Source organism: Carcharhinus amblyrhynchos, chromosome 4 (assembly GCF_965287045.1).
Source record: "Carcharhinus amblyrhynchos chromosome 4, sCarAmb.v2.hapA, whole genome shotgun sequence".
Lineage (NCBI taxonomy): Eukaryota > Metazoa > Chordata > Chondrichthyes > Carcharhiniformes > Carcharhinidae > Carcharhinus > Carcharhinus amblyrhynchos.
Genome location: NC_137327.1, coordinates 60,605,473 through 60,631,632, shown reverse-complemented (window position 1 = coordinate 60,631,632; position 26,160 = coordinate 60,605,473). Strand labels below are relative to the sequence as shown.

Below are 26,160 nucleotides of genomic sequence, written 5' to 3'. Positions count from 1 at the left end.
TGATCGTATTGTGGACTCAGCTCCACATACATGCCTGCTCCCCATAACCCTTAATTTCTTCACTATTCAAAAATTTATCTATCTTTGCCTTCAATAAGATAGCCTCAACTGCTTCACTGGGCAGGGAATTCCACAGATTCACAACCCTTCGGGTGAAGAAGTTCCTCATCAACTGAGTCCTAAATGTGCTTCTCCTTGTTTTGAGGCAAGACACCGTAGTTCTAGTTTCACCCGCCAGTGGAAATAACTTCCCTGCCTCTATTTTGTCTATTCCCTTCATAATCTTATATATGTCTAGAAGATCTCCCCTCATTCTTCTGAATTCCAATGGGTATAGCACCAGTCTACTTAGTCTGTCCTTATAAGCCAACCCTCTCAACTCCGGAATCAATCTAGTGAATCTCCTCTGCACTTCCTCCAGTGCCGGTATATTCTTTCTTAAGTAAGAAGATCAAAACTGTACACAGTGCTCCAGGTGTGGCCTCACCAGCACCTTATACAGCTGCAACATAATCTCGCTGTTTTTAAACTCCATCCCTCTAGCAACGAAGGACAAAATTCCATTTTCCTTCTTAATTACCTGCTGCACCTGCAAACCAACTCCTTGAGATTCCTACACAAGGACACCCAGGTCCCTCTGCACAGCAGCATGCTGCAATTTTTTACCATTTAAATAATAGTCCATTTTGCTGTTATTCCTACCAAAATGGATGACCTCACATTTACCAACATTGTACTCTATCTGCCAGACCCTTGCCTACTCAGGTTATCAATATCCCTTTGCAGGCTTTCAGCATCCTCTGCACATTTTGCTCTTCCACTCATCTTAGTGTCATCTGCGAATTTTGACACACTACACTTGGTCCCCAACTCCAAATCGTAAACAATTGTGGTCCCAACACTGATCCCTGAGGCACACCACTAATCACTGATTGCCAACCAGAAAAACACCTATTTACCCCGACTCTTTGCTTTCTGTTAGTTAACCAATCCTCTATCCATGCTAATACATTACCCATAACACTGTGCACCTTTATCTTTTGTAACAGTCTTTGGTGCGGCACCTTGTCAAATGCCTTCTGGAAATCCAGATACACCACATCCACAGGTTCCCCATTGTCCACTGCACATGTAATGTTCTCAAAGAATTTCACCAAATTAGTCAAATGTGACCTGTCCTTCATGAACCCATGCTGTGTCTTACCAGTGGGACAGTTTATATCCAGATGTCTCACTATTTCTTCCTTGATGATAGATTCAAGAGTTTTCCCTATTACAGAAGTTAATCTAACAAGCCTATAGTTACCTACCTTTTGTCTACCTCCTTTTTAAACAGTGGCGTCACATTTGCTGTTTTCCAATCTGCGGGAACCACCCCAGAATCCAGCGAATTTTGATAAATTACCACTAGTGCATTTACTATTTCCCCTGCCATCTCTTTTAATACCCTGGGATGCATTTCATCAGGACCAGAACACTTGTCTACCTTTAGCTCCATTAACTTGCCCAACACTACCTCTTTTGTGATAATGATAGCTTCTACACTCTCACCTGCCATAGCGTTCCTGTCATCAATTTTTGGCATATTATTTGTCTTCCACTGTGAAGACCAACGCAAATAAACCTGTTCAATGCCTAAGCCATTTTTTCATTTCCAGTTATTACATCCCCCTTCTCACCCTCTAAACGGACACAGGTGAGGTCTCTGAGGATTGAAGGATAGCGAATGTGGTACCATTACTTAAGGGTAGCAAGGATAACCCGGGTAATTATAGGCTGGTGAGCTTGACGTCCGTGGTAGGGAAATTGTTGGAGAGGGTTCTTAGAGATAGGATGTATGCACATTTAGAACGGAATAATCTCATTAGTGATAGACAGCATGGTTTTGTAAGAGGGAGATCATGCCTTACAAATTTGGTGGAGTTTTTTGAGGAGGTGACAAAAACGGTTGACGAGGGTAGAACCGTGGATGTCATCTATATGGATTTTAGTAAAACGTTTGACAAAGTCCCTCATGGCAGGTTGGTGCAAAAGGTTAAATCTCATGGGATAAAAGGAGAGATGGCTAGATGGGTAGAGAACTGGCTTGGCCACAGAAGACAGGGTATCTGAAACAAAGCAGACCATTAAGGGATGAGGGAGGAATTGGCTAAGGTAGACTGGAAGCAAAAGCTTTATGGTGGGACAAATGAGGAACAGTGGAGGACTTTCAAAGCGATCTTTCACAGTGCTCATCAAAAGTATATACCAGTGATAAGGAAGGATTGTAGAAATAGAAATAATCAACCATGGATATCCAAGGAAATAAAGGAAGGCATCAGTTAATGTTTTTAAATTTCCATTTCAGTTAATTTTAATGGAATATGTTTTTCCACCCAAGATGGACTTGTTTGGCAATGTCACGCTGACCAATTGTCATCTCAAAATGATTTCGCAGTATCATTTCCAGAAGTACCAACTTCTTTAATCTGTAGTATTGTGAATACTACTACAGAAGACTTAGTTGAACCTGAATTGCTTGATGATTGTCAGTTAGCATAGCAGCAAAAACACAATGATGCAGAATTAATTCTAAGAGAAGAAATATCTAGTTAAATTCTAGGTCATAATTCTATAGGAAAAGACAGCCAAATTCCAGAATGTTGTGTTCAACTTAAGAAGAATAGATGTCTTCCTGATCAATTTTTCTAAAGACTGTGTATAATGATTAACGGTGCACATTATGGTATCTAGAGTACTATTGATCTTATTTAAAATATTGCCGTAATTTGTCATAACCTTAGACGTAAAGGGAGAGGGATGTTATATATTTAAATGATTGCATCACTGCTTTGAGAGCAGGTCACGTGAATTGATATCATTTGGAGTGTTTCCGAAGTTCCTGATTCTGGTTTCATTTTGTACTTTGTGCAGTGCAGAGAACATCCCTTTTGACAAATCTGTTGTGTATTACTTTGTGTGTGCAAAACACGTCTTTTTCTTTTTGTTCAAAACCTATAACCCCGAACATAGTTAGAACATTACAGGCATACACTGCAGCCAAGCTGATAGAAAAAGTGAATATTGAACGTGCAGGATGTCGTGCCAATCGAGCATATCCTAAATGATGTTGAGTACTTTTCCACGTGTGAATGCAGCTGCATTCATACATGGAAATGGAAAATCACATTCATAACCTCTGCTTTCTAGGTGGTGGACAGGCTTGGGAATGGGATATGAGTGATTCAATCAGAATTCATAACCTATGACTAGAAACAAAACAATGAACAGAAGTCAATACTGTAATGCCGGATTAAGAATGTTGTTCAATCCAATACTCTCACTTGATTCTCATCCCTTTTACTCCCAGAACTTGAAATTCGCCAACGCAAAGGATCCATTGCTCCTGGTGTAGTCCTACTCACCATTGAAGATCCAGAGACTCGGGTGGGTAGTGGTGGTGCTACTCTCAATGCATTACTGGTAGCCGCAGAACATCTCAGTGCCAAGGCTGGATATACGGTATGCACAGTTACTTTTGTGGTAATGGCAGGTTTACAAACTTATGGAATTACAGAATCTCACAGCACCAGTTATACAAGTTCTTTGAAAGAGCAATCCAATTAGTCTGATTCCATCTATCTTTCCTCATAAACATAACAATTTTCCGTTAAAAATTTATATACAATCTTTTTTGAATGGTATTAGTGAATCAGTGTTTCCACCACACTATCAGGTTCTGCATTCTAGATTGGGAAAACAAATTCTGTTTGTCTCCCACCTGGTTTTTTTCCCAATTATCTTGCATCTCTGTCCTTTGGTTACCAAACTTCCTCCTGATGGAAACATTTTCTCCTTATTTGCGCTATCAAAACTCCTGTGTAATTTTGAACACTACTATGAAACTGCTTCCTCAGTAGCCCAGTGTTTAATGCATTGAACAACGTGGTATTAAGCTGCATAAACCAGATCTCAGCCTCAACTCCTGGTCTGTTGTAAATGAGCTGATCTTGGCAAGACTGTCAGTTGATACTATGGTTGGCCTCTGTACTTTTGGATTAGTGAAAGGATAAATTAGGAAAGAAAGAAAGACTTGCATTGATACAGAATCTTTTGAGACTTCAGAATGTCCCAAAGCGCCTTCCAAATATAGTCGCCATTGTAATGAAGCAAACAAAGAAGCCCAACTTGAGCCTGCCCCCACCTCCCCAGATCAAAAATTGCATGTGATGGGCTGTTTTATATTGAGGTAGTTCTGCTGAGTTGGGAATTTTATAGCTCAAACTGCCCTTCTTGGTAGAGAAAATCCAGACCATAGTCACAGAAATTCATTGCCACGTAGGAGATAAAATGTAATTAAAGGTTAAGCCCACCCAGCATTAAATTTTCCTTTCAAGATGACACATTGTGCACTTCAAACAGGGAACAATTATTAGAGATTTTAAGGCTTTGCTAGCAACTTGAGTATTGAAATATTAATTTGCAACCACATCACCATCAGGAATGTTGTAATTAAATTTCCAGAGCTTTCCGAGGGACCAAATTTCTGCTCATCATCAACAATTCTCACTCATTTAATTAATTTTTCTGTGTATGTCTTCTGGTCTTTACAAAACGTTATGGTGAATAGGTGCCTATAAAGTAGGTCTTTAAATACTGCAGAACAGAAGAGCTATTTTAAATGGATATGAATGAAATTGTGCAATCTCCATATGCTCTTTTTAATTGCTTTGAGAAATAAATGAGATTCCACAATATCAGCAATATCATAACACAGATTGTTACCACAGATTCTCCCACATCACTTTCCACCTCCAGAAGCTCACAGTTCCAATTCCACATTTTGTCCCAGCCACATATATTAGAACATGTGAACTTGATATCATGAAGAAAATACATTAGCAAATATACTCTCAAACAGAGCACAGTAAGAATCAAATGGTAGCACGAAAGAAAATCACACTAGTAGTTTGGCAAAACATATATTTCATCTGGTATAACCAAGTCTATATGTGTTCTCATCCAATAGCCACATGTGCATTCTTTGTTTAGCCTCACAGCTCCAGAAACCTGGGTTCAATTCCAGCCTTGGGTGACAATGTGTACACTCTCCCTATATCTGTGTGGGTTTCCTCTGGGTGCTCTGGTTTCCTCTCAAAGTCCAAAAATGTGCAGGTTTAGTGGTTTGACCATGCTAAATTCCTCCTTTCTCAAGATGTACAGGTTGGATGGATTAGTCGTGGGGAATGGGTGGGATTAATGGAGATAGGACTGGGGAGAGGGCCTGGGTAAGATACTCTGTCTGAATGTCAGTGCAGACTCGATAGGACAAATAGCCTCTTCTGCACTGGAGGGATTTTGTGATCACTGGAGTATAATTGGAAGTAGGAAGCTAATTTAATTAATGTCAGCAGTGATTAAGTGGAACATTCTTGCCTCTCTTCCTGGGGGCCTGGCCAATATTTATTCCTCAGTCAACATCACGGATACAGTTTATCCGATCATTATCATTATTATTTGCAGAAACCTTGTTTGCTCATGGAAGCAGATTAGACACAGCCACAGGATCAGGAGAGTGCTGAAGTGGGCTGGTAGAAGGCCTGCCTTGGTTCTCTGGGATTTTCCCCAGACGCCTTAAAAGCTATCAGGCATCCTCAACCTCTCAAACCTTGTAAACCCTTCCTCGCACTCTTCATACCACATCAGCCCTTCCATAGCTGCTCACCCATTATCAAATATGGCAGATATCAGGAGCCATGTGAAACTGAAAAATAAATTTTCAGCAGTCTAGTAGAGCTCATGCAGACTTGATCTAGAAGAAAAACCTATAAAAAATCATGAAACCTATTCCAAGATTTTAATCCCCTAAGTGGTAAACATCTCACAAAAGCAACCAAACTTCTATTCAGCAAATATATCAAAGACAGCTAATCTTTTAATAGCCTCTTTAAAACTGTCAATAGTGACGTGAATTGCACACCCTCAACTGAGGTAACCACTTTTGGAGCTTTTGAAATTCAGCTAAATATTCATATTGATGTCTGCTGTGATAATAGTACTTGTAAAATGTCAGCAGTGATTTCTATTGAAACTACAGAAACGAATGCTAATAATCTTTTCTAAACTACACCAAATAGCCTATCAATCAAAATAATCCAGCACAGTGTGTTTTTTTATCTCTAATAAACATAAAAAAAAAGTTTCAACTGTTCATTAACCTACTAAGGATTTAACTAACTTTAGATCCTAACTCAAACAGACCTTTCCAGTCTTTCAGGGGCATTTACATCTACTCCATAAATTTGTGCCATACTATGAGTTTAGAAAGAACAATGAACACAGGGTCTGTTTGAATTCAGCACTAATTTTAAATCATCCTGCTGCGTTCACATTCCCTTCTGTGTGATTCACATCTCATGCCTTCTTCCATTGGCAAAAATTGGATGTGTTGGGAATGGGGGCAGAACATCTGCCTCTGTGTCCCACCTGCCATTTTTAAAGTCCTCCAACATTGTAAAAATATGTCCCTACATCTCAGCTTTTACCAACTATTTAATTTCCTTCCATTTCAATGTGCTGAGCAACTGCTATAATAGGACTTAGCAAGTTTGGGATCTGGAGGCTGAAGAAATTGAGTCTGAGAGCCTGCTTATGACCTATACCAATTAAGCAGGGCTACTAGTATTAGTAGCAATTCTTGTTAGCAATGGCTTTTCTACAGTGTTTCCAGTCACAGCATGGACCTTCTTTCTTTTGAAACAGAAACTAGACTGTGGCATTGAATGTTCAAGAGTTCATAAAGTAGGCAAAGAATTAGGCTTGGTTGCGGTGATTTTCTTGGTAGAATGGCCCAGTGATACTCGCTTTCGTGACTAAAGAATGGCTTGTTCAACAGCATTCCAATGTCTCTGAGTTCTGCAAAAGTCAATACTGGAATTAGGAGAAAAGGGAGGAATAATTAAGGGGGAAAAGGCTCATGAAAACTAACACCAGAATCCCAGTATGTTAACACTAGCAAATAATCGGATTTTGATATGTCCGTTGTCAGAAGGAGGACATTCTTCATCTAACTTTCTGTTGAATCACTAGTTGTAAATGATGCCATACTGAACATCAAGACTGATCACCGAGGTTTAAAATAAAATGAAATGTAACCTGGACCTTGGAACATGAAATATTAAAGAGTGTATTTTTGAAGATTTGTTTTGAAATGTGTTCAAAAAAACCTGTATCGGCTGCATAGAATTATAGCCTTTCATAGTGTCAGCAAATGTATTGTTAAGGCAGCCCAAGGTGATGACAAGGTTACTGTTCATACTGCAGTAATGTTTTTAAAACTGTTTCTCTTCCTGTGATTTCCTTGTCTTATCTATATTCTTTTCATTCATGCCACTCATTCATTCATTCTCACTCAGGTGCATGCACGTGGATGGTCAGTGCAGCCAAGTCTAATGATTTATTTTCTTACTGCTCAATAATTTGCAGTCGCCCACTCTGCACATTCTGGATTCCCTAACCTGAGAAAAGAGGCTAATTGTTTCACCAAATTCACCGTTTAACAAAGGCTGCTAACTCAACATAGATTATGAATCAAAGTGAAACTTCCTGATGTGTGATTAGCAAGTTTAAAATTCATGTCAATCTCCGGTGGCACTGATGTTGATAAATTGGAAAATATGGGCTGGAATTCTCCAACCTCGCCTGTGGCTTGGATTCTCCAATCCCGCTGCAGCAAATGGAGTTTTGACTGAGTGTTAAATTCTTCACTCTCGCTAGTAGCAATGCTGGGGCCAGTGAGTTTGGAGAATCTCAGCCTCTGTTTTTTTTTGCCTGCTTGATACTTTTTGTTGCTGTGTGTCCTATTTCTTTTGTCTCCTTAACAGCAAAATAAAAAGGTCTTAACCGCTATGTGGCACTTCGGCACAAATCAGTCAAAGCGCTCTCTGAGGATGTTTCATTTCACACTCCAACACCACCCTAAACTTGCTAAAATTTCTGATGTCAAAAATGTTGTTTAGCATAAAACAAGTCAATCAAAAATATATTAATTCACTCAATCCATGTATTGAATCTCTTTTTAGAGAGGATGTTCGGCTCTCAAAAAATTAAGCTATTTTGTTCACCTATATTTTTCAGTTAAGGAGGTAAATGGTAACAACTGTGAGAGATATAATTACTAACACCTTTTGAGTAACAGAGAGAAACGGGCATAACAGATCTGACAAAGGGTCATCTAGATACGAAACATTGCTCTATTCTCTCCCCACAGATGCTGTCAGACCGGCTGAGATTTTCTAGCATTTTCTGTTTTTGTTTCAGATTCCAGCTTCCGCAGTATTTTGCTTTTAATTTGTTATAACAGTCTTGCCTCATTCTAATTGGGTATAACTTCTTGAATTTTTAATGCTTCACTGTTCCTCATCTCATCTTTAATCCTGTATCCAATTATTTTTGGGCAATATTTGAGGAAGTGCCATCCTGTGGTCAGATTGTACAATTACTGGTGATGATTTATACTGCAAAGTAAATTATAAATATATACATGGAAATTTATAATTGGCAAATGTAACATAAAAACATTATAAAAAATAATAGGAAATTAGCATACTCTGAAGTTTAAAAGATGTAATATTCATCTGTGAGTGCTGCTTGGCTGAGTGAGAGTGCTCTTGGAGTTGGATGGAAACAGGAAGTTAGGTGAAACAGGCAGCAGAGGTTGCAAGGGAGAGTGCTGATTGGTAAATAGTAGGTCAGATCAGTAAGCCTTCCCACTTTTAGCACTTTTGATAGTTTGAAAATACGGGTAATCAATAATGGCTGGAATTGGTTGGCCGAGGGCAAGGAAAGAAGAGCTTAATTAATGCTAAATTAAATAACTATCTATTTTGACATGATTAGTTAACACTGGAACTGTTGATCCGCAGGATGCAGTGCTCTAACTTAATCTATTGCCTAACTCCCTGAATTCTTGGTGCATCCCTCATCCCTCTTTCTACCTATGTCATTGTCCATGATAGTCCGTGAAATCTGTTTCCAGATGCTTCCAGAATTTTGGATAGCCACATCTGCAGGAAGTGCATCCAATGGCAGCTTCTCACAGACTGCATGTTTTGGTTGGAGCAGTAGCTGGATGCACTTAGGAGCATGCAAGTGTCAGAAAGTGTCATAGACAGGAGTTACAGAGACATGGTCATACCCAAGGTGCAGGCAGATAGATGGGTGACCATTAGAAAGGCAGTCAGTGCAGGAATCCCCTTTGGCTGCCCCCCTCTCTAACAGTTATACCGCTTTGGATACCGTTGGGGGGATGGCCTATTGAGGGAAAACAACAACAGCGGCCAGTGCAGTGGCACCACGGCTGACTCTGTTGTTCAGCAGGGAGGGTCAAAGCACAGAAGAGCAACAGTCATAGGGGACTCCATAGCCGGGGCACAGAGAGGTGCTTCTGTAGTTGCAAAAGAGACTCCAGGATGATGTGTTGTCTCCCTGGCATCAAGGTCTGGGATGTCACTGAATGGCTGTAGGGCATTCTGAAGGGGGAGGATGATAAGACTGAGGTCATGGTACATGTTGGTACCACTGACATAGGTAGAAAGAGGGATGAGGTCTTGCAGGAGGGAGGACTTTTGGATTCCTGGACTGCTGGGACTCTTTTGGGGGCAGGTGAGACCTGTACAAGTGGGACAATCTACATTTGCTAGTGCTGTTGGGAGGAATTGAGGCGTTTAAACTGGTCTGGTGAGGGGGCGGGGGCTGGGGATCCAGACTGTTTGTTTTTCATTGTTACATTATATCTCTATTCTGCAATCAGAAGGATTGCAGCGGTACTAAGTTTTAAGGATTAAGACAAGGCTGGAGGACCTCTGCTTTAATGTGATGAGTACTAAAAAGGTAAAATGGATGAGTAAAGGTCGAGGATTGACAAGTATAGTTATAATGTAATAGCCATCACAGAGATGTGATTGAGTGAGGAGCTGGATTGGCAGCTCAACATCCCAGAGTATAGAATCTTCAGATGAGACAAAGGAAGGGGTAAAAAATGAGAAGGCATTGCATTATTAGTTAAGGAGGCAATTACTGCAGTAAGGAGAGATGATATCTTCAAGGGGACATCAAATGAAGCTTTGTGGGTAGAGCTCAGGAATAAAAAAGGGACAACTGAATTGCTAGGTGTTTATTATAGACCCCCAGATAGTCAGTGGCATATTGAAAAGTAAATATGTGCACAATTCGCAAATGGGTTAAAAATAATAAGGTAATAGATTAGGTGATTTCAACTTTCCCAACTTTAATTGGGATAGCCAATTAAAGGGCTTGGATGGGATAGAGTTTTTAAAATGTATACAGGAAAACATTTGAGGTCAATATGTAGAGGATCCAACAAGGGATGGCACAGTGCTGGGCCTAATTCTGGGAATGAAGCCGGACGGGTGGTTGATGTGTTGATGGGGGAGCATTTTGGTGACAGCGATCATAACATGGTTCAAGTTCAATTTGTTATGAACAAAGAAATTGACAAGTTGCAGAAAAAAGTTTTGGATTGGGGGAGAGTAGATTTTAACAAAATTAGGCAGGATTTTGCCAAGGATGACTGGAATGAGTTTGGTTGTTCGTCCATCATCATCGATGAGGACTTCAACACCATTAGTCATTCTGAGGCTAGATGCGGTGTCCGAAGATGACTGATCAGGCCAACTCGGGTACAGAATGTCCTGGCACATATTGGACAGACTTGTGTAGGCACTGCAGTTGTTGCGCTGGTGGCTCTGGACTTGCGTAGCTCATGTTTAAGTTGTACTTCAGCAATACGCCTTGCTTCGTAAGCTTGACAGCCTTTGTGGATGAGGCAGCGCCAGGTAGGATGGTTTTGTGCCAGCGTTTCCCAGATGGTTGTGTCTATGTCAAGCAACTTCAGGAAGGCCTTGAGTGTGTTTTTGAGGAGTAGTCCTCCGACAAGGCCTGTGGAGGATCATGTCAAAGTTCGGCTGCCCCACCAAGTTCATTCAGATGGTACGCCAGTTCCATAATGGCATGATGGCCAGAGTACTGGATGGTTGAGAATCCTCTGAGGCATCCCCAGTCACCAGTAGCGTCAGACAGGGCTGTGTGCTCACACCCATACTGTTCAGCATGATGTTTACTGCTATGCTGAATGATGCCTTCCAAGACAGTGTTGCTGGAATCAGCCTCAAGTACAGAATGGATGGGAAACTGAGGAGACTTCAGGCTGTTACCAAAGCAAAGGAGACTGTTCTGAGAGACTTCCTCTTTGCCGATGACTGTGCCCTTTACTGGCTCAGAGCCAGAGATGCAAGTCAGTGTGGACAAATTTTCCACGGCTTGTGACAACTTTGGACTCACCATCAACATTAAAAAGGCCTAAGTTGTGCACCGGCCTGCTCCTCCTGCACTGTACACAGAATCCATAATCACAATCAAAGGGCAGAAACTACAGGCAGTGGCCCAGTTCACTTATCTTGGCAGCACCTTCTCCCAAGCAGTGACTATTGATGCAGGAATTAACTGCAGAATAGCAAAGGCAAGTTCTGCTTTCGGTAGACTGTGCTTCACTGTATGGGAACATCAAGGAATCAGCCCAGCAATAAAACTGAAGGTCTACAGCACTGCGGTACTCACTACCCTCCTGTATGCCAATGAAACATGGACTGTTTATCAAAGACATGCAAGACAGCTGAATCATTTCCACATGACTTGCCTTCGTAGAATGTTACGCATCCGATGGCAAGACAAAGTACCAGACACTGAAGTTCTCTCTAGAGCAAGTCTACCATCAGTCCACACACTGCTGATGAGGGTGCAGACCCGTTGGGCAGGTCATGTCATCTGAATCTCAGATGAGCACATACCCAAGAAGGTCCTTTTTGGAGAACTCTCTGCTGGAAGACGCTCGCATGGAGGGGAGAAGAAACGTTTCAAATGCCTCAAGGCCTCCCTGAAGTTGCTTGACATAGACACAACCACTTGGGAAACACTGGCACAAAACCGTCCTACCTGGCGCTGCCTCATCCACAAAAGCTGTCAAGCTTACAAAGCAAGATGTATTGCTCAAGCACAACTTAAGCGCGAGCTGCGCAAGTCCAGAGCCACCACCGCAACAACTACATTGTCTACACAAATCTGTCCAATATGTGCTAGGATATTCCGTGCCTGAATTGGCCTGATCAGTCATCTTCGGACACACCACAACCAGCCTCAAAATGACTAATGGCGTCAAGGTCCTCATCGATGATGATGGACGAACAACAATGTACCTTGACAAATTCAATTGCCAAGGCACTCAAATGAGTATCTCTGAAATAGAGGAGGCCGGCAGATGTGAAACACTACCTCTGCAAGTGATTCCTTTCTGAAGAAAAAAGTCTTTTATGTTTTGAGAGGGTGCAAGGAAGATTTAGAGAAAATTTTGCACTTACAAAGAATTAGACATCATAAGTTTAAAGAAATCACCAATGAATATAATAGGAAATTCAGGAGAAGCTTCATTATCCAGAATGTGGTTGGAATGTGAAACTCTATCATCAGGAGTACAAAAACACCATACAGCAGTTGCTGGAAATCTGAAATAAAACAAAATGTTGGATAAATGTGGCAGATCAGGCAGCAAGATGCCTCCAAGCCACTCACCTGACTTGGAAATATATCACCATTGCTTCTCAGTTATTGGGTTACAATCCTGGTACTGGCCAGCGATGCCCACATTATGTAAATGGATAAAAATAAATATTGCTGGAATTTTCCACTTTTATTATCGCAAGGAGTTGATGAGGTGAACAACATAGCTGCAGTTAAGAGTAAGTATAAAAGAGAAAGGAAGAAAGAGGAATTTTGATATTAATAAAGAGGACTGCATGAAGGCTTGTGTGAAGAATAACCAACGTGAATCTTTTGGGCTGAGTGGCCCGTTTGTGCTACAAGTATTCTGAAATGTCAGCAACCTCACAGCACTAAGAACCCAGGTTCAATTCTGGCCTTGGGTGATTGTCTATGTGGAGTTTGCACGTTCTCACCATGTCTGCATGAGTTTCCTCTGGGTGCTCCGGTTTCCTCCCACAGTCCAAAGTTGTGCAGGTTAGATTGATTGACCATGCTAAATTGCCCTCTTAGTGTCCCAAGATAGCAGGGTAAATACATGGGGTAATTGGGTAAGCCTGGGTAAAAGTTGGTAAAGAGTTGATCGGTCAAATAGTCTCCTTTAGCACTGTAGGGATTCTAGGAGAAGCATGGAAACTCACTGGATATGATGAGGTGGACCATGGTGGTTGGAGAAATTAAAATGTATTTTCAGCTTCCTTGAGAACTCTCTTCTGACGAGACAATTTTGTTTCAGTCCATTTTGCTCCTTCCCCATTTCTCCTGAAGTAGTGCTATGGTCAGTCGGGTGTCTCAGACCCCGAGCAACCTTTGACATCTAACCTAAAACAAACCACTGGCAGGAGTTGAAAATTTCATTGCACCTCGGCAAAGATAGTACTGGGAAAAATCTTGGGCTTGGCAAAAACTATGCTTTTGAAGAAAAGCTTATAGTTAAAGCTTTGGTCATTGTCCCCATAGCTTTGCTCATTACTGGTACCTGCTGGTTTTAAATTTCAATTCATCATGGCAAGTCTCTAAGTTTCTGGGGGGAGGGAGGAGTGAACAGAGTCTATTTTTGCTGGAAAGCTGGCTGCTGACAACTAGAGGGTGTCATTGCACATGTGCCTTGATTTTTGTGTGTTTTGTGTACAAGTATACATAGTAGACAGAGATTTTTGCCTCCCTGACCTATCACTGGCCTGATACCCTCCCTAGCCAATCGCTGCCATCTTCACAATGCCTGTAGTATCGCAAGAGGCAAGAAACCAAGTGCAAAACCTGTTTTTTTGCCTCTTGCATGATCTTACGGCCTGCCATATCAATTGACTGATGGGACGAGCCAGTCAGATCACCCCTGAGGTCTCTGACTTCACAAGGTTTGGATTGAAATTCAAACAATGGTCCATGAGACTCTAGTTGTGAAGTATTGAACTCCCAGCCGTGAATTCTAATACCAACCATAACTCCGCGTGAATGAATCTTCTGTTTTTGAGCACATTTCCAGATATAACCCAGTCAGCCATACCATTTAGTGGAAGACTCCAAACCAATCCTGCTGACCAATCAGAGGCACTCATTCTTCCATGTATTTGCAGGCCACCTCTGTTGCAAAACCACAAAGTACAAAAACAATCAATAAAATCTAGGCATGTCACAGCTTCTTCACCAATGGGATATGATTAAAAGATTCCTCTCCAGACACAACAGGAATGAGCTATCTAAGCAAGGGGCACCAGACACAGTAGAGGCTAGAAAATCACAAACATTGTCTGTGTATAAAAGAAAAAAAAGCAAGGTTTTGGATGGTGACTCCTCATTAGAATTCTATTTTAAAGGTTCCCTTGGTTTTGATTCATTATGTTGCCCTGTTTTTTTCCTCCTTGGACAGACCTGCTGCATATTTCCAGCATTGTCTGTCTTTAATATAAAAGAATATACTTTCCAGTTATGTGTGTTTGCAGGCATCATCTTTCCATCTCCAGTCATTGATTTGCTGCTTTCTTACTGCATCTAGTCCTGTGGGGCTAATTGCAGCACTCCATTTTGTTCACTGACTGGAGAGAATCAGGGGGAGAAGTGTTGCTGAAGTGGCAAGTGATATTGCAGGATATGTTGGTATAATACATACACAGCCTGCTGGTCCTTTCAAACAGGCAGTAATTTAAAAGTTACCATGGCTCCAGTGTGTGCTCTAGGGCTGTCACTAACACTCATCACCAACAAACAGAAAGAGCATGCTGAGAATAGGAGAAACTGAGAACTCAACTGTCTGTGTGTTTTGTATTGATCAACATGATTTTCTTGGGGCTCAACAGGCCTCAGTAAAGATTCTCAACCAATTGAATACACATATCAGAGACATTTAAAATGCATTATAAGAAATAAGCATATGCCCAACAAACTTTAAAGAAGATTTGCCTTTTCTTTACGGGCCAATGGCATATATGAAAGAAAAAGATTTGCATTTTTCTTTAACACTTTTCATTACTTCAGGATGTCCCAAAATGCACTGCAACCAATGAAGCACTTTTTGAGGTGCTGGCATCATTATACTATAGGAAATGCCAATTTGTGTACAGCATTATCACATGAACAACAATGACATAATAATCAGAAAGGAACCCTAAATTTGTTTTTTTTACATTTATGGCTTGAAAAGCAGGCAACAGGAGGTGCTTCAAAATTCAGAAAACGAACAATATTTCTCATTAAAATAAGCAAAATACTGTAAATGCTGGAAACTGAAACAACTGGAAAAACTCAGCACGTCTGCCAGCATCTACCAGGAGTGAAACAGTCAATATTTCGAGTGTATAGACTCTTTGTCAGAACTGAAAGGCAGGCGAATGTAGGAGTTGCAATAAAATGTAGCAGCTTCAAGTGCAAAAGATAGATGGTGTGGTGTGAGGAGGGGGGTGGTGTTTTGCATTGCAGCAGTACATGTATGGAATATAAAAGAAATGGGGAGTTTAAGTTAGAGGAGAAAAGTCAACATCTAAAGTTGCCAAACTTAAACATTGAATCCAAAGGCTGCAATGTACCCACCCAGAAGATGAGATGATGCTCCAGCTTATGCGGGGCTTCACTGGAGCATGGCAGCAGGCCAAGTACTGATGTGGGCAGAAGAATAAGCTGCATTGGTAGTTTTGGCATCCACGTGGAATAAGTTTAAAGTTTGTTTATATTTATAGCTGGTTAATGTAGTTATTTCCCTCTACGTTCCACTTTTTATTCTTTCAACAGCAGAGTTCATTTTCTCACTTGGAAAATGCATCACAACATAAATTCTGTTTCTTTCCATTTTATTGTCAGCATGATTATGTAGATCTTCATATTCTCTTCCAATTGTGTCTTCACTAAGTGAAAGTTCTCTGACAGGACAGAATACGTTGTAAGCAACATTTCAACTAATTCAATAACTTAGTCCCATCTTAGTTACAGCTGGACAGATTCTTGGATCCATTTCCATTTAATGGCAAACAAATGTCACCCTACATTTTTGTTGCAGTTCACACGTTTACTAACCAAGGTACCTGATTCAGTGATGACATTGACAACTTTTATGATTACAATAACAAGCCTCAAATCTGATTTAAGAATATCAAAAAAGAGAAATTCTTGCATTTATTTAGTAATATTTAAAAGTACTTTACAGCCAGTGAAGTACTTTTGAAGTATGGCCACTGTTGAAATGTAGCAGCAAATTGCACACAGCTAAGTGATAATGTCTGGATAGTCTGTTTCTTTGTGATATTGATTAAAGGAGAACTATTGTCCAGGACACCAGAGAAAGCCGCTGGGATATTTTACATCCATCCAAACAGTAATTGGGCGTCAGTTTAATATCATATCAGGAAGACTGCACCTCTGACAGCACAGTACCCTCTCAGTATTGCAGTGGAACAACAGCTTTGATTTTTGTGCTCAAGCATGGGAGTGGGACTTGAGCATAACCTTGTGGCTCAGGTGAGAGTGTTACCAACTGAGCCATGGCTGACATTCATTAAGAAAACAAAAAAATGACCATAAGTCATTAAAACTTTGAACTGTGTAAGTAATTGCACAGATTGCTCATATAACTCCCAGATTGTTACATGACTCATGCACTGTCCTTTGAAATTACCCAGCACTGTTAGAACACAGTTTTAGAGTATGCCAGAAATTTCATATCAACTTTCCACAAAATCCCTAAAGTGCAAAAACAGGCCGTTTAGTTCATTGGGTCTGCACGGTCCTCCATAAGACCACTCTACTTAGGCCCACTCCCCTATTCCTGTAACCCCATGCACTGATCGTGGTTAATCCACCTAACCTGCACATCTTTGGACTGTGGGTGGAAACCGGAACACCCAGAGAAAACCCACGCAGACATAAGAACATAAGAAATAGAAGCAAGAGTAGGCCATCTAGCCCTTCAAGCCTGCCCCGCCATTTAATAAGATCATGGCTGATCTGAAGTGGATCAGTTCCACTTTCCCACTTCCTCCCCATAACCCTTAATTCCCTTGTCGATCAGAAATCTATCTACCCGAGACTTAAATATATTCAGCGAGGTAGCCTCCACCACTTCAATGGGCAGAGAATTCCAGAGATTCACCACCCTTTGAGTGAAGAAGTTCCTCCTCAACTCTGTTCTAAACTGCGCCCCCCCCCCCCCCCCCCCCACTTTTATTTTGAGCCTGTGCCCTCTAGTTCTGACGCAGGGAGAATGTGCAAACTCCATACATATGGTGACCCGAGGCCAGAATCAAACCCGAGTCCCTGACGCTGTGAGGCAATAGTGCTAACTACTAAGCCACTGAACCATCCGTTTGTCCATTTTATTCCTCCAGTACTTTTGTCCATGAATCTGCGGAGCACAAAGAGAATTGGAAAAATAGAATTACATAGTACAGTAGAAGCCCATCAAAACTTGCATCAACAAGTGAGAAACACCTGACCTCCCACCCGATGCCATGATTACACAATTAATTAACATAATTACATAGCTAGTTTCTGTGTTGTACATACTTTTGGGCTCACTTGATCCAGGTAGGTGTTTTATGTTTTATATGAGCATTCTCCCATTTATCTTCATCAGCTTATCAACATAACCTCCTATGTTTTCTCTCTCATGTATGTTTATCATTTTGTTAAATATACCTGTGCTATTTGCCTCAACTACTCTATATTGTACTGACTTCCACATTCTAACTGCAATGATACTATGCCTTTAAATAATGTATTTTTATCATGTTTCTTATAGCGGTATGTTTAAAATTCAGCTGTTTTACATGGTGCTGATTTGTCTGGATAACAGGCAGCTCAAATGTTGAGAATGCAGGATTATGACTGATTTTAGCTAATAGTGTATTTGTCTAAACAGAGTTAATAAATTTGTGCTTACTTAGGTTCTCCTTGGGGATTCCGAGTAGGGTTTTGATGAGGTTGATTGGCAAAAGACAACATCATGTGCTAAAGGGAGGACTAAGCTTGCAGTTTCTGTTTTATTTTCAAACAGTCTCCTCTGACTGGTCCTATAAAAAGCAAGAGATGTCTTTCTATCTCTCTCTCTGGAGACTGCTATTTGAGGCTTACAGAAGACAGGTGTCGTGCTCTCTCTCATGCTCTTGAACTATATCTTCTGTTTAAGTATTGTTCAATTGGTAAATGTTAAACTAATTCATTTGTTATAGTTAAACTGTATTGTTAACTACAGTTTGTTTTAATAGTTGGGGACTAATCTGATTTCATAATAGATCTTGGGGTTTCTGATCTTATTCCCCTAACATAAACAACATAAGAAGTTTCTGCTAAATTCTTTATTGAATTTAGCAATGACTGTCTAATATTTATGGCCCCTAGTTTTGGTCACCCCCACAAGTGAAACTTTTCTCTATGTCCCCATTTACCTGATCAAATCCATTCCAATATTAAAGATGCCTTTCAGGTTACGGCTTAACCTTCCCTTTTCTTAGTTGGGTTTTATCACTTGTTGTGAAAGGCTCAGACTAATCCTCCAATGTGTTAGACATTAGTTAAGACTTTACGAAAACATTTTGGGATGTCTAGGTAGTGGAAACTCTTCACAATGGTACCCAAATGGTACCTGTCAAAGGTGTGAGCACAAATTTAATTGTTATACTTTTTTGCTAATCTACTGTTTGAACAAGGAACTTCAGACTATTCTTTTCACTACTCAGTGCTGCAGGAGACCTTGCGGCAGGGCCCCTACCACTGAACTAGAAGCTCTTTGTTCACGTCTAACATCAGAACTTGGCCAGAGAAGGAGCATTCAATGCAGGTCAATGAGCTGATAATCAGCTCGGAAATCCTTCCACCACTTTCCCCACCATTTTGCCCCCAAAGGGTAAAACACATTATTGGTATGAAGATATGCTAAACAAACAACTGTCAAATTCCCATAAGTTGCAGGTGTGCCAGCTATCTGAATAGGAATCTTTCCAATGACCAGTGATATTGGAACTTGTTATACCTGCATATCACAGCAGTGAACTCTGATATACTATGATATACCAGTGCCCCATAAGGCTCTCAGCCCCCGACTATACGCCTTGTACTCCTATGACTGTGAGGCCAAATTCCCCTCCAGTTCGATTTTTAAGTTTGCTGATGACATCACCATCGTGGATCGGATCTCAAACAATGACGAGACAGAGTGCAGGAATGAAATAGAGAATCTGGTGAACTGGTATCTCAAAAGTAATGTTGACATTGTTGTCATGGACTTCAGGAAGCATAAAGAAGAACATACCCCTGTCTACATCAGTGGGGAAGAAGTAGAAAGGGTCAGGAGTTTTAAGTTTTTAGGTGTCCAGATCACCAACAATCTGTCCTGGTCCCCCCATGCCGCTGCTATAGTTAAGAAAGCCGCCCAACACCTCTACTTTCACAGAAGACTAAGGAAATTTGGCATATCAGCTAAGTCTCTCTTCAAGTTTTACAGATGCACCATAGAAAGCCTTCTTTCTGGTTGTATCACAGCTTGGTATGGCTCCTGCTCTGTCTAAGACTGCAAGGAACCACAAAAGGCCGTGAATGTAGCCCAGTCCATCATGTAAACCAGCCTCCCATCCATTGACTCTGTCTATACTTCTCGCTATCTTGGCAAAGCAGCCAGTATAATTGAGAACCCCACGCACTCCGGACATTCTCCCTTTCACCTTCTTCCTTCGGGAAAAAGATACAAAAGTCAGAGATCACATACCAACCAACTCAAGGACAGCTTTTTTCCTGCTGCTGTCACCGTTTTGAATGGACTTAGCTTGCATTAAGTTGATCTTTTTCTATGCCCTAGCTATGACTGTAACACTATATTCTGCACACTCCTGTCTCCTTTTCTATGAATGGTATGCTTTGATTGTAGCGAGCAAAAAACAGTACTTTGTATGTTAATACATATGACAATAATAAATCAAATCAATCAGGATTTATTCCAAGCATAATTTTGTGGAGTTTTGGTCTTTGGAGCCTCCAACAGTTCTGTCATTGCAGACCTGATGAGCAGATTCTGCCATATGGTTCCTTTACAAGAGAACAAGCATAACAGCAGTGACACAGTGGTTCACACTGCTGCTTCACAGTTCCAGGGACCTGGATCCAATTCCAGCCTTGAGTGTCTGATGGAGTTTGCACATTCTCCCGTTGTCTGCATGGGTTTCCTCCAGGTGCTGTAGTTTCCTCCCACAGTCCACGGATTGCAGTTTAGGTGGATTAGCTATGCTAAATTGCCCCTTTGTGTCCCTCGATGTATAAATTAGATGGATGAGCCATGGTAAATGTGTGGGGTTCCAAGGATAGGACGGGAGAAGGCCTGGATAAGATACTCTGGAAGGTTTATGCAGACTCATTGGGTCAAATGGCCTCTTCTGCACTGTAGGAATTCTATGATAAGAAACAGGAGCTGAAGTGGGTCATTTGGACCTTTGGGCCTTCGCTGCCATTCAGCAAAAAAAAAAATTTTATTCATTCATTGGATATGGGCGTTGCTCATTCCTACTTGCCCATAATGGTGGTGGTGAGCTTATAATGAACTTCCACCTCAACCTTCCATACTATCCCCATATCCCTTATTTCTTTAGTACCCAAAATGGGAAATTAAGTACAACAAATGAGACTTTCATCTCGAGATTGATTCATCTAAAGGTCAGGAAAATCAGGCCTAAAAGGGAACCCTAAAGTCGTAGTCAAGGCTTAAAAGAGAATCCTAAAGTTGCAATCAACAAGTCATGTTTCTAAAGTATATTTTCTTCAATATGGAGCCACAAAGAGTCTCTGGTGGTAATTATTTGGAAAGGAAGATAATGGTGATGAACCACTTGGTTAAAAAATTTTGTGGCTGAGGTTGGAGTGGGTTTGATTTTGAATTGAAGGCAGTTTGGTTTGGGTTCCCCATCTGTTCAGTAAATTATCTCCACACTATTGGGTAATTTGCTGGAGGTAAGGTACAGTATTGCAAGGAGATAGGTGGAAAAGAAGGTTAATGCAATGATGCAGCCTTGTTTGACCCCAGTTTTCACAGAGTCTGTGGTGATCCCTTTAGTGAGAATCATGGCATGCATATCATCATGGAGTAGGTGAAGGATGGTGACAAACTTCTGAAAGCAGCCAAATTTGAGGAGAATATTCCATAAGCCTTCTTGGTAAAGTAATGATTTGTGCACTCCTATATGCTCCTGTGACTTACAGACATCTCAAAGCGCTCTCATTACCACCAATAGTGTCTTTGCAAGATCCTCCAAATCCTGTGACAAGAAAGGTGGTCCATCAGCAGTGTCCTGTTCCAAGCCAATCTGCCCATCATTGAGGCATTAGTCACACAAAACCAGCTGTTCTAGATAGGACATGTTGTTCAAATGCCTGACACCAGACTTGAAACAACTGTTCTACTCAGAACTTGATCACACAAGGAGACTCCCATGAGGACATCAAAATGCTTTACAGATGTCCTCAAAACATCCCTGAAGAGGTTGAAAATACTCACTGACTAATGGAAGATGGACATGTGACCGATTAAAATGGAGAAAGCTCATTTGGGAAGGCACCAAACACATTGTGAGAGTTGGTCAGGAACAGAAATGAAGTTGAGGCTTGAAAAAGCACATAAACCTCCAAATAACCTAGTTACCAAAGCCTTCAGCACCACCTGCCCACCATGTGGCAGAGTCTGCAGATAGCATATTAGAATTATCAACCACTTTAGAGTCCATCAAATCAGAGTGGAAGCATGTTATACTCGATCTGGATGGACCACCTAAGAAGAAGGGGTTAAAAGTTTCTTGATGCAATCATACCACTGGGATTTTTTAATAATTATTCTAATTGTATTATGAAATAAGCATATTTGTTTTATTATGCTTTCTGCAGAAAAAGTTACTTCTGAAATGCTTTATTTGTTGAGAGTTTATTGAGATTAAAAGTTTGAACCAACAATCCAAGAACCCTACACTTTTTAAAAATTTGTTCACAGGTTGTGAGCATCACTGCCAAAACCAGTAATTTTGCCCTTGAGGAAGTAATGGTGAGTTGTGTTCTTGACTGCTGAATGGTTTGCTTGGTACTTTCAGAGGGCTGGTAAGAATCAGCCACATTGCTGTGAGTCTGGAGTCATGTGGCCCAGACCATGTAAAGACATCAGATCTTCTTCTCTGGAGGATATTGCTGAACCAGATGGATTATTATGACAATGTGATGGTTACATAATTTTTTAATCCAGATTTATTCAGTTAAATGAATTTAAAATCCCGAGGTAGCGAATTATCAAAATTCACTGGATTCCGGGGATGTGTCGGAAGATTGGAAAACGGCTAATGTTACGCCGCTGTTTAAAAAAGGTAGCAGACAAAGGCAGGGAATTATAGGCCGGTTAATTTAACGTCTGTAGTTGGAAAAATGCTAGAATCCATCATCGAAGAAGAAATAGCGAGGCACCTAGAAAAGACTGGTTTGCTCGAGCAGACGCAATACGGATTCGTTAAGGGGAAGTTGTGTTTGATGAATTTATTGGATTTCTATGAGGATGTGACTCGTGCAGTAGACAGAAGGGAACCGGTGGATGTGGTGCTTATAGATTCCAAAAGGCGCTTGATAAGGTGCCTCACAAAAGACTGCTACAGAAGATTAGGGTGCACAGAGTTGGGGGTAAGGTGTTAGCATGGATAGAGGATTGCTGCCTAATAGGAGGCAGAGAGTTGGTATCAATGGGTGCTATTCTGATTGGCGGTTGGTAACTAGAGGAGTGCCACAGGAATCGGTGCTGGGGCCTCAGCTATTTACCATTTGTATAGATGATCTGGAGGAGGGGGCTGAGTGTAGAGTGACGAAATTTGCTGATGACACGAAGATGAGTGGAAAAGCAAATTGCGTGGAGGGTGTGGAAAGTCTGCAGAGAGATCTGGATAGGCTGAGCGAGTGGGCGAGGACCTGGCAGATGGAGTATAATGTTAGCAAGTGTGAGGTTATCCACTTTGGCAGAAATAATAGTGGGAGAGATTATTATTTAAAAGGCGAAAAGCTGCAACATGCTACAGTGCAGAGGGACCTGGGGGTCCTTGTGCACAAGTCGCAAAAACCCCGTCTGCAGGTGCAGCAGGTGATCAAGAAGGCGAATAGAATGTTGGCCTTCATAGCGAGGGGGATAGAATATAAAAGTAGGGAGGTCTTGCTGCAACTGTACAGGGCACTGGTGAGGCCGCAGCTGGAGTACTGTGTGCAGTTTTGGTCGCCGCACTTGTGGAAGGATATATTGGCCTTGGAGGGAGTGCAGAGAAGGTTCACTAGGCTGATACTGGAGATGAGGGGGTTGGCCTATGAAGAGAGACTAAATAGACTGGGTCTGTACTCGTTGGAGTTTAGAAAGATGAGGGGGGATCTTATAGAGACGTATAAGATAATGAAGGGGATGGATAGGGTAGAGGTAGAGAGATTCTTCCCGCTTAGAAAGGATAGCAGGACTAGAGGGCACAGCCTCAAGATAAGGTGGTGGTGGTGGGTGGGTGGGGGCGTGCGTGGCAGTTTAGATCAGAGTTGAGGAGGAACTTCTTCACTCAAAGGGTGGTGAATCTCTGGAATTCTCTACCCGTTGAAGTGGTGGAGGCTACCTCGCTAAATATATTTAAGCCACAGGTAGATAGGTTTCTGATAGACAGGGGAATTAAAGGTTAAAGGGGAGAAAGCGGGAAAGTGGAACTGATCCGCTTCAGATCAGCCATGATCTTATTGAATGGCGGGGCAGGCTCGAAGGGTTAGAAGGCCTATTCCTGCTTCTATTTCTTATGTTCTTATGTAGGTGCCATGGTGGGATTTGAACTCACCTCTGAATCATTATTCTAGGCCTCTTTGTACCATGTAATTTAAAGCAGAAAGGCAACATGAGGTTTGAGATGATGTTGATAACGTGCTCAGGTTTCAGTTAGAAGATGGACTTTTGACTAACATTAAATTTTAACTGGTCTAGTAGCGCCAGGGAGGAGAACTCCATACCTGATTGCAAGCAGAGATTTAGAAAACTCCGTTATCCCTGGCCATTGGCTCAGTTTATAATATCAGTAAGAAGGTTCCACTCCAGAGACCGAAGAGTCTTTTGGATGATATGTTGACCAAGGCCCCACCTCCCTACTTAGATGGACATGTAAGATCTAATGCACTGTTTCAAAGATCATTAGAGTTCTACTTAACATCACTAAAAACAGATTATCTGCATGTAATCACATTGCTGCTTGTGGAAGCTGCTGTGCACAAATTGGCTGGCCTATTTCCTGCACAACTTTGGCTACACTTCCGAAGTACTTTATTGCATGTCATGTGGTTGTGAAAGGTTACCAATGCAAGACTATCTTTGATAGTATAACTGAGGACTATTAGCCCTCATCAGAGTAATTGCTGAACAGATACTTGATTCCTACCAGTGATATATTTGCAGCTTTCATAGCGTTGGGAGTAATAATGACCCCCAGAGCTGGGGATAAAATGCAGGCTGTTTGAGATTTACTCATTTTAGGTCATGTCAGTGAATTTAAACAAATGCAGATAATATTTAATAGCCTCATTTGTGGAGATTGTAAGTTGTAAAATTTAAATTCTTTATATTGAAAGACAAAACCTGTATTTTCCATTAGGGATAATTACTTACTCAGTCTTTGTCCTGCTGGGGACCAGGCAATAATGGACAGCACGACCTAAGCCCAGTCCATCACTTGACTTCAGCACAGGGGTGTCATGCTCTTGAATATTCTCCTCAAATATATTTCACTAGTTCTCTTTGGCCAGTCCAGTCTTCTCTTTCCATCTGATGTATCCATTCTACTGCCACTCAGGTGAGGCTTACGTGCGGAAGCAAAATACATGTTTGGCTAGTCTCAGTTGGGTCTCCAGCAAAGTCAGTCCTAAACCTGGTTGGAAAAGGACAAGGACTGGGCATGAAGTGAGCACCCTCAACCTGTAAAAACCCATTAACACTATGGAAACAGGAATAATTAGCAAACCTTAGTTGGTAGTATAGCTGAGTTTGACCTTCTTAAATGCCAGATCATGTGACTTAATATCTCCATGTGACATTCAGAATTATTTTAGTGTGCATCAATTATTAAATACTTTTTTAAACAGCTGAAGATCAAATGGGTATAAAAGAAATCTGTGAGGGTGAATTTCATCTTCAACAGTAACACGATGGTTAATAAAGGCAGCTCTTTTGCAACCCATCCAGTTTTTTATAGATTTATTTTGAAAGGATAGAGTGTAAAATGGGCTGCTGATTCATTAATTCCTGTTATGTGCTATCATTCAAGATGAGCTTCACTCTGCCTTGCACTTTAGAGACATTTTAACATGACGTACAGGTGTCAAACGTGTACCATAAAGAATTAATTAGGAGGTGAAGTTATCCCATCTTTCGTAGAATAATTGAGATCAACCAGGTCATATCGGATCACCGGGTTATACCAATGTCTAGTTAGATATTGGGCTGTATCTGAGAAGATTGTGAAGGCATATCCTAACTTGAAACATCAGCAATGAAATTACACATCATGTAATTCATATGGCTCAGTGCAATACTATGTGATGATTTGGTAACTCTCTGGGAAGCTGGCGAAATATCTTGAATCTCCCTAAATGGAAGATTGTAATATTCTGACACAACTTATTACAAAATTCTCCTCAGGTACAAAAAGTAACACTTCAATGCCACAGAAACCTTTAAATGTAGACTGTCAGTGACCTAATAACTCATTAGGTAAACATGGTAAAGCATCACAAAGGAAAACAGATCGTGGAGCAGTCCATATTCAAATACAGCAGCATCTGCACAAATATCCAGGCTTGGGCTGACAAGTGGCAGGTAACATTTGTGCCACACTATTGTCAGGCAATGACCATCACCAGTGAGAGACAATCTAACCAGCACCCTTTGACATGAAATGGTATTACCATCACTGAATTCCCCACTATCAACATTCTTGGGTTGCCATTGACCAGAAACTCAACAGCTCTTGCCACGTAAACACAATGACTACGAGAGCAGGTCAGAGTCTAGGAATACTGTGGCAAGTAACTCACTTCCTGAATCCCAAAGCCTGTCCACCATCTCCA

At 41.1% G+C, this 26,160-nt stretch overlaps 1 protein-coding gene across 3 annotated transcripts in view; it reads left to right on the top strand.

Moving 5' to 3' along the window:
- Positions 1 to 26,160, top strand: part of fcsk (fucose kinase) — a 376,885-nt gene that overhangs the window by 156,921 nt on the left and 193,804 nt on the right. For 2 of the 3 annotated variants that reach the window (XM_080187245.1, XM_080187243.1), the window contains exon 3: positions 3,350 to 3,501. In XM_080187245.1, coding sequence (XP_080043371.1) covers positions 3,350 to 3,501 — 152 coding nt within the window. Of the gene's footprint in view, positions 1 to 1,940; positions 2,022 to 3,349; positions 3,502 to 26,160 lie in introns of those variants that run through there. The other variant, XM_080187244.1, reaches the window with a different exon arrangement.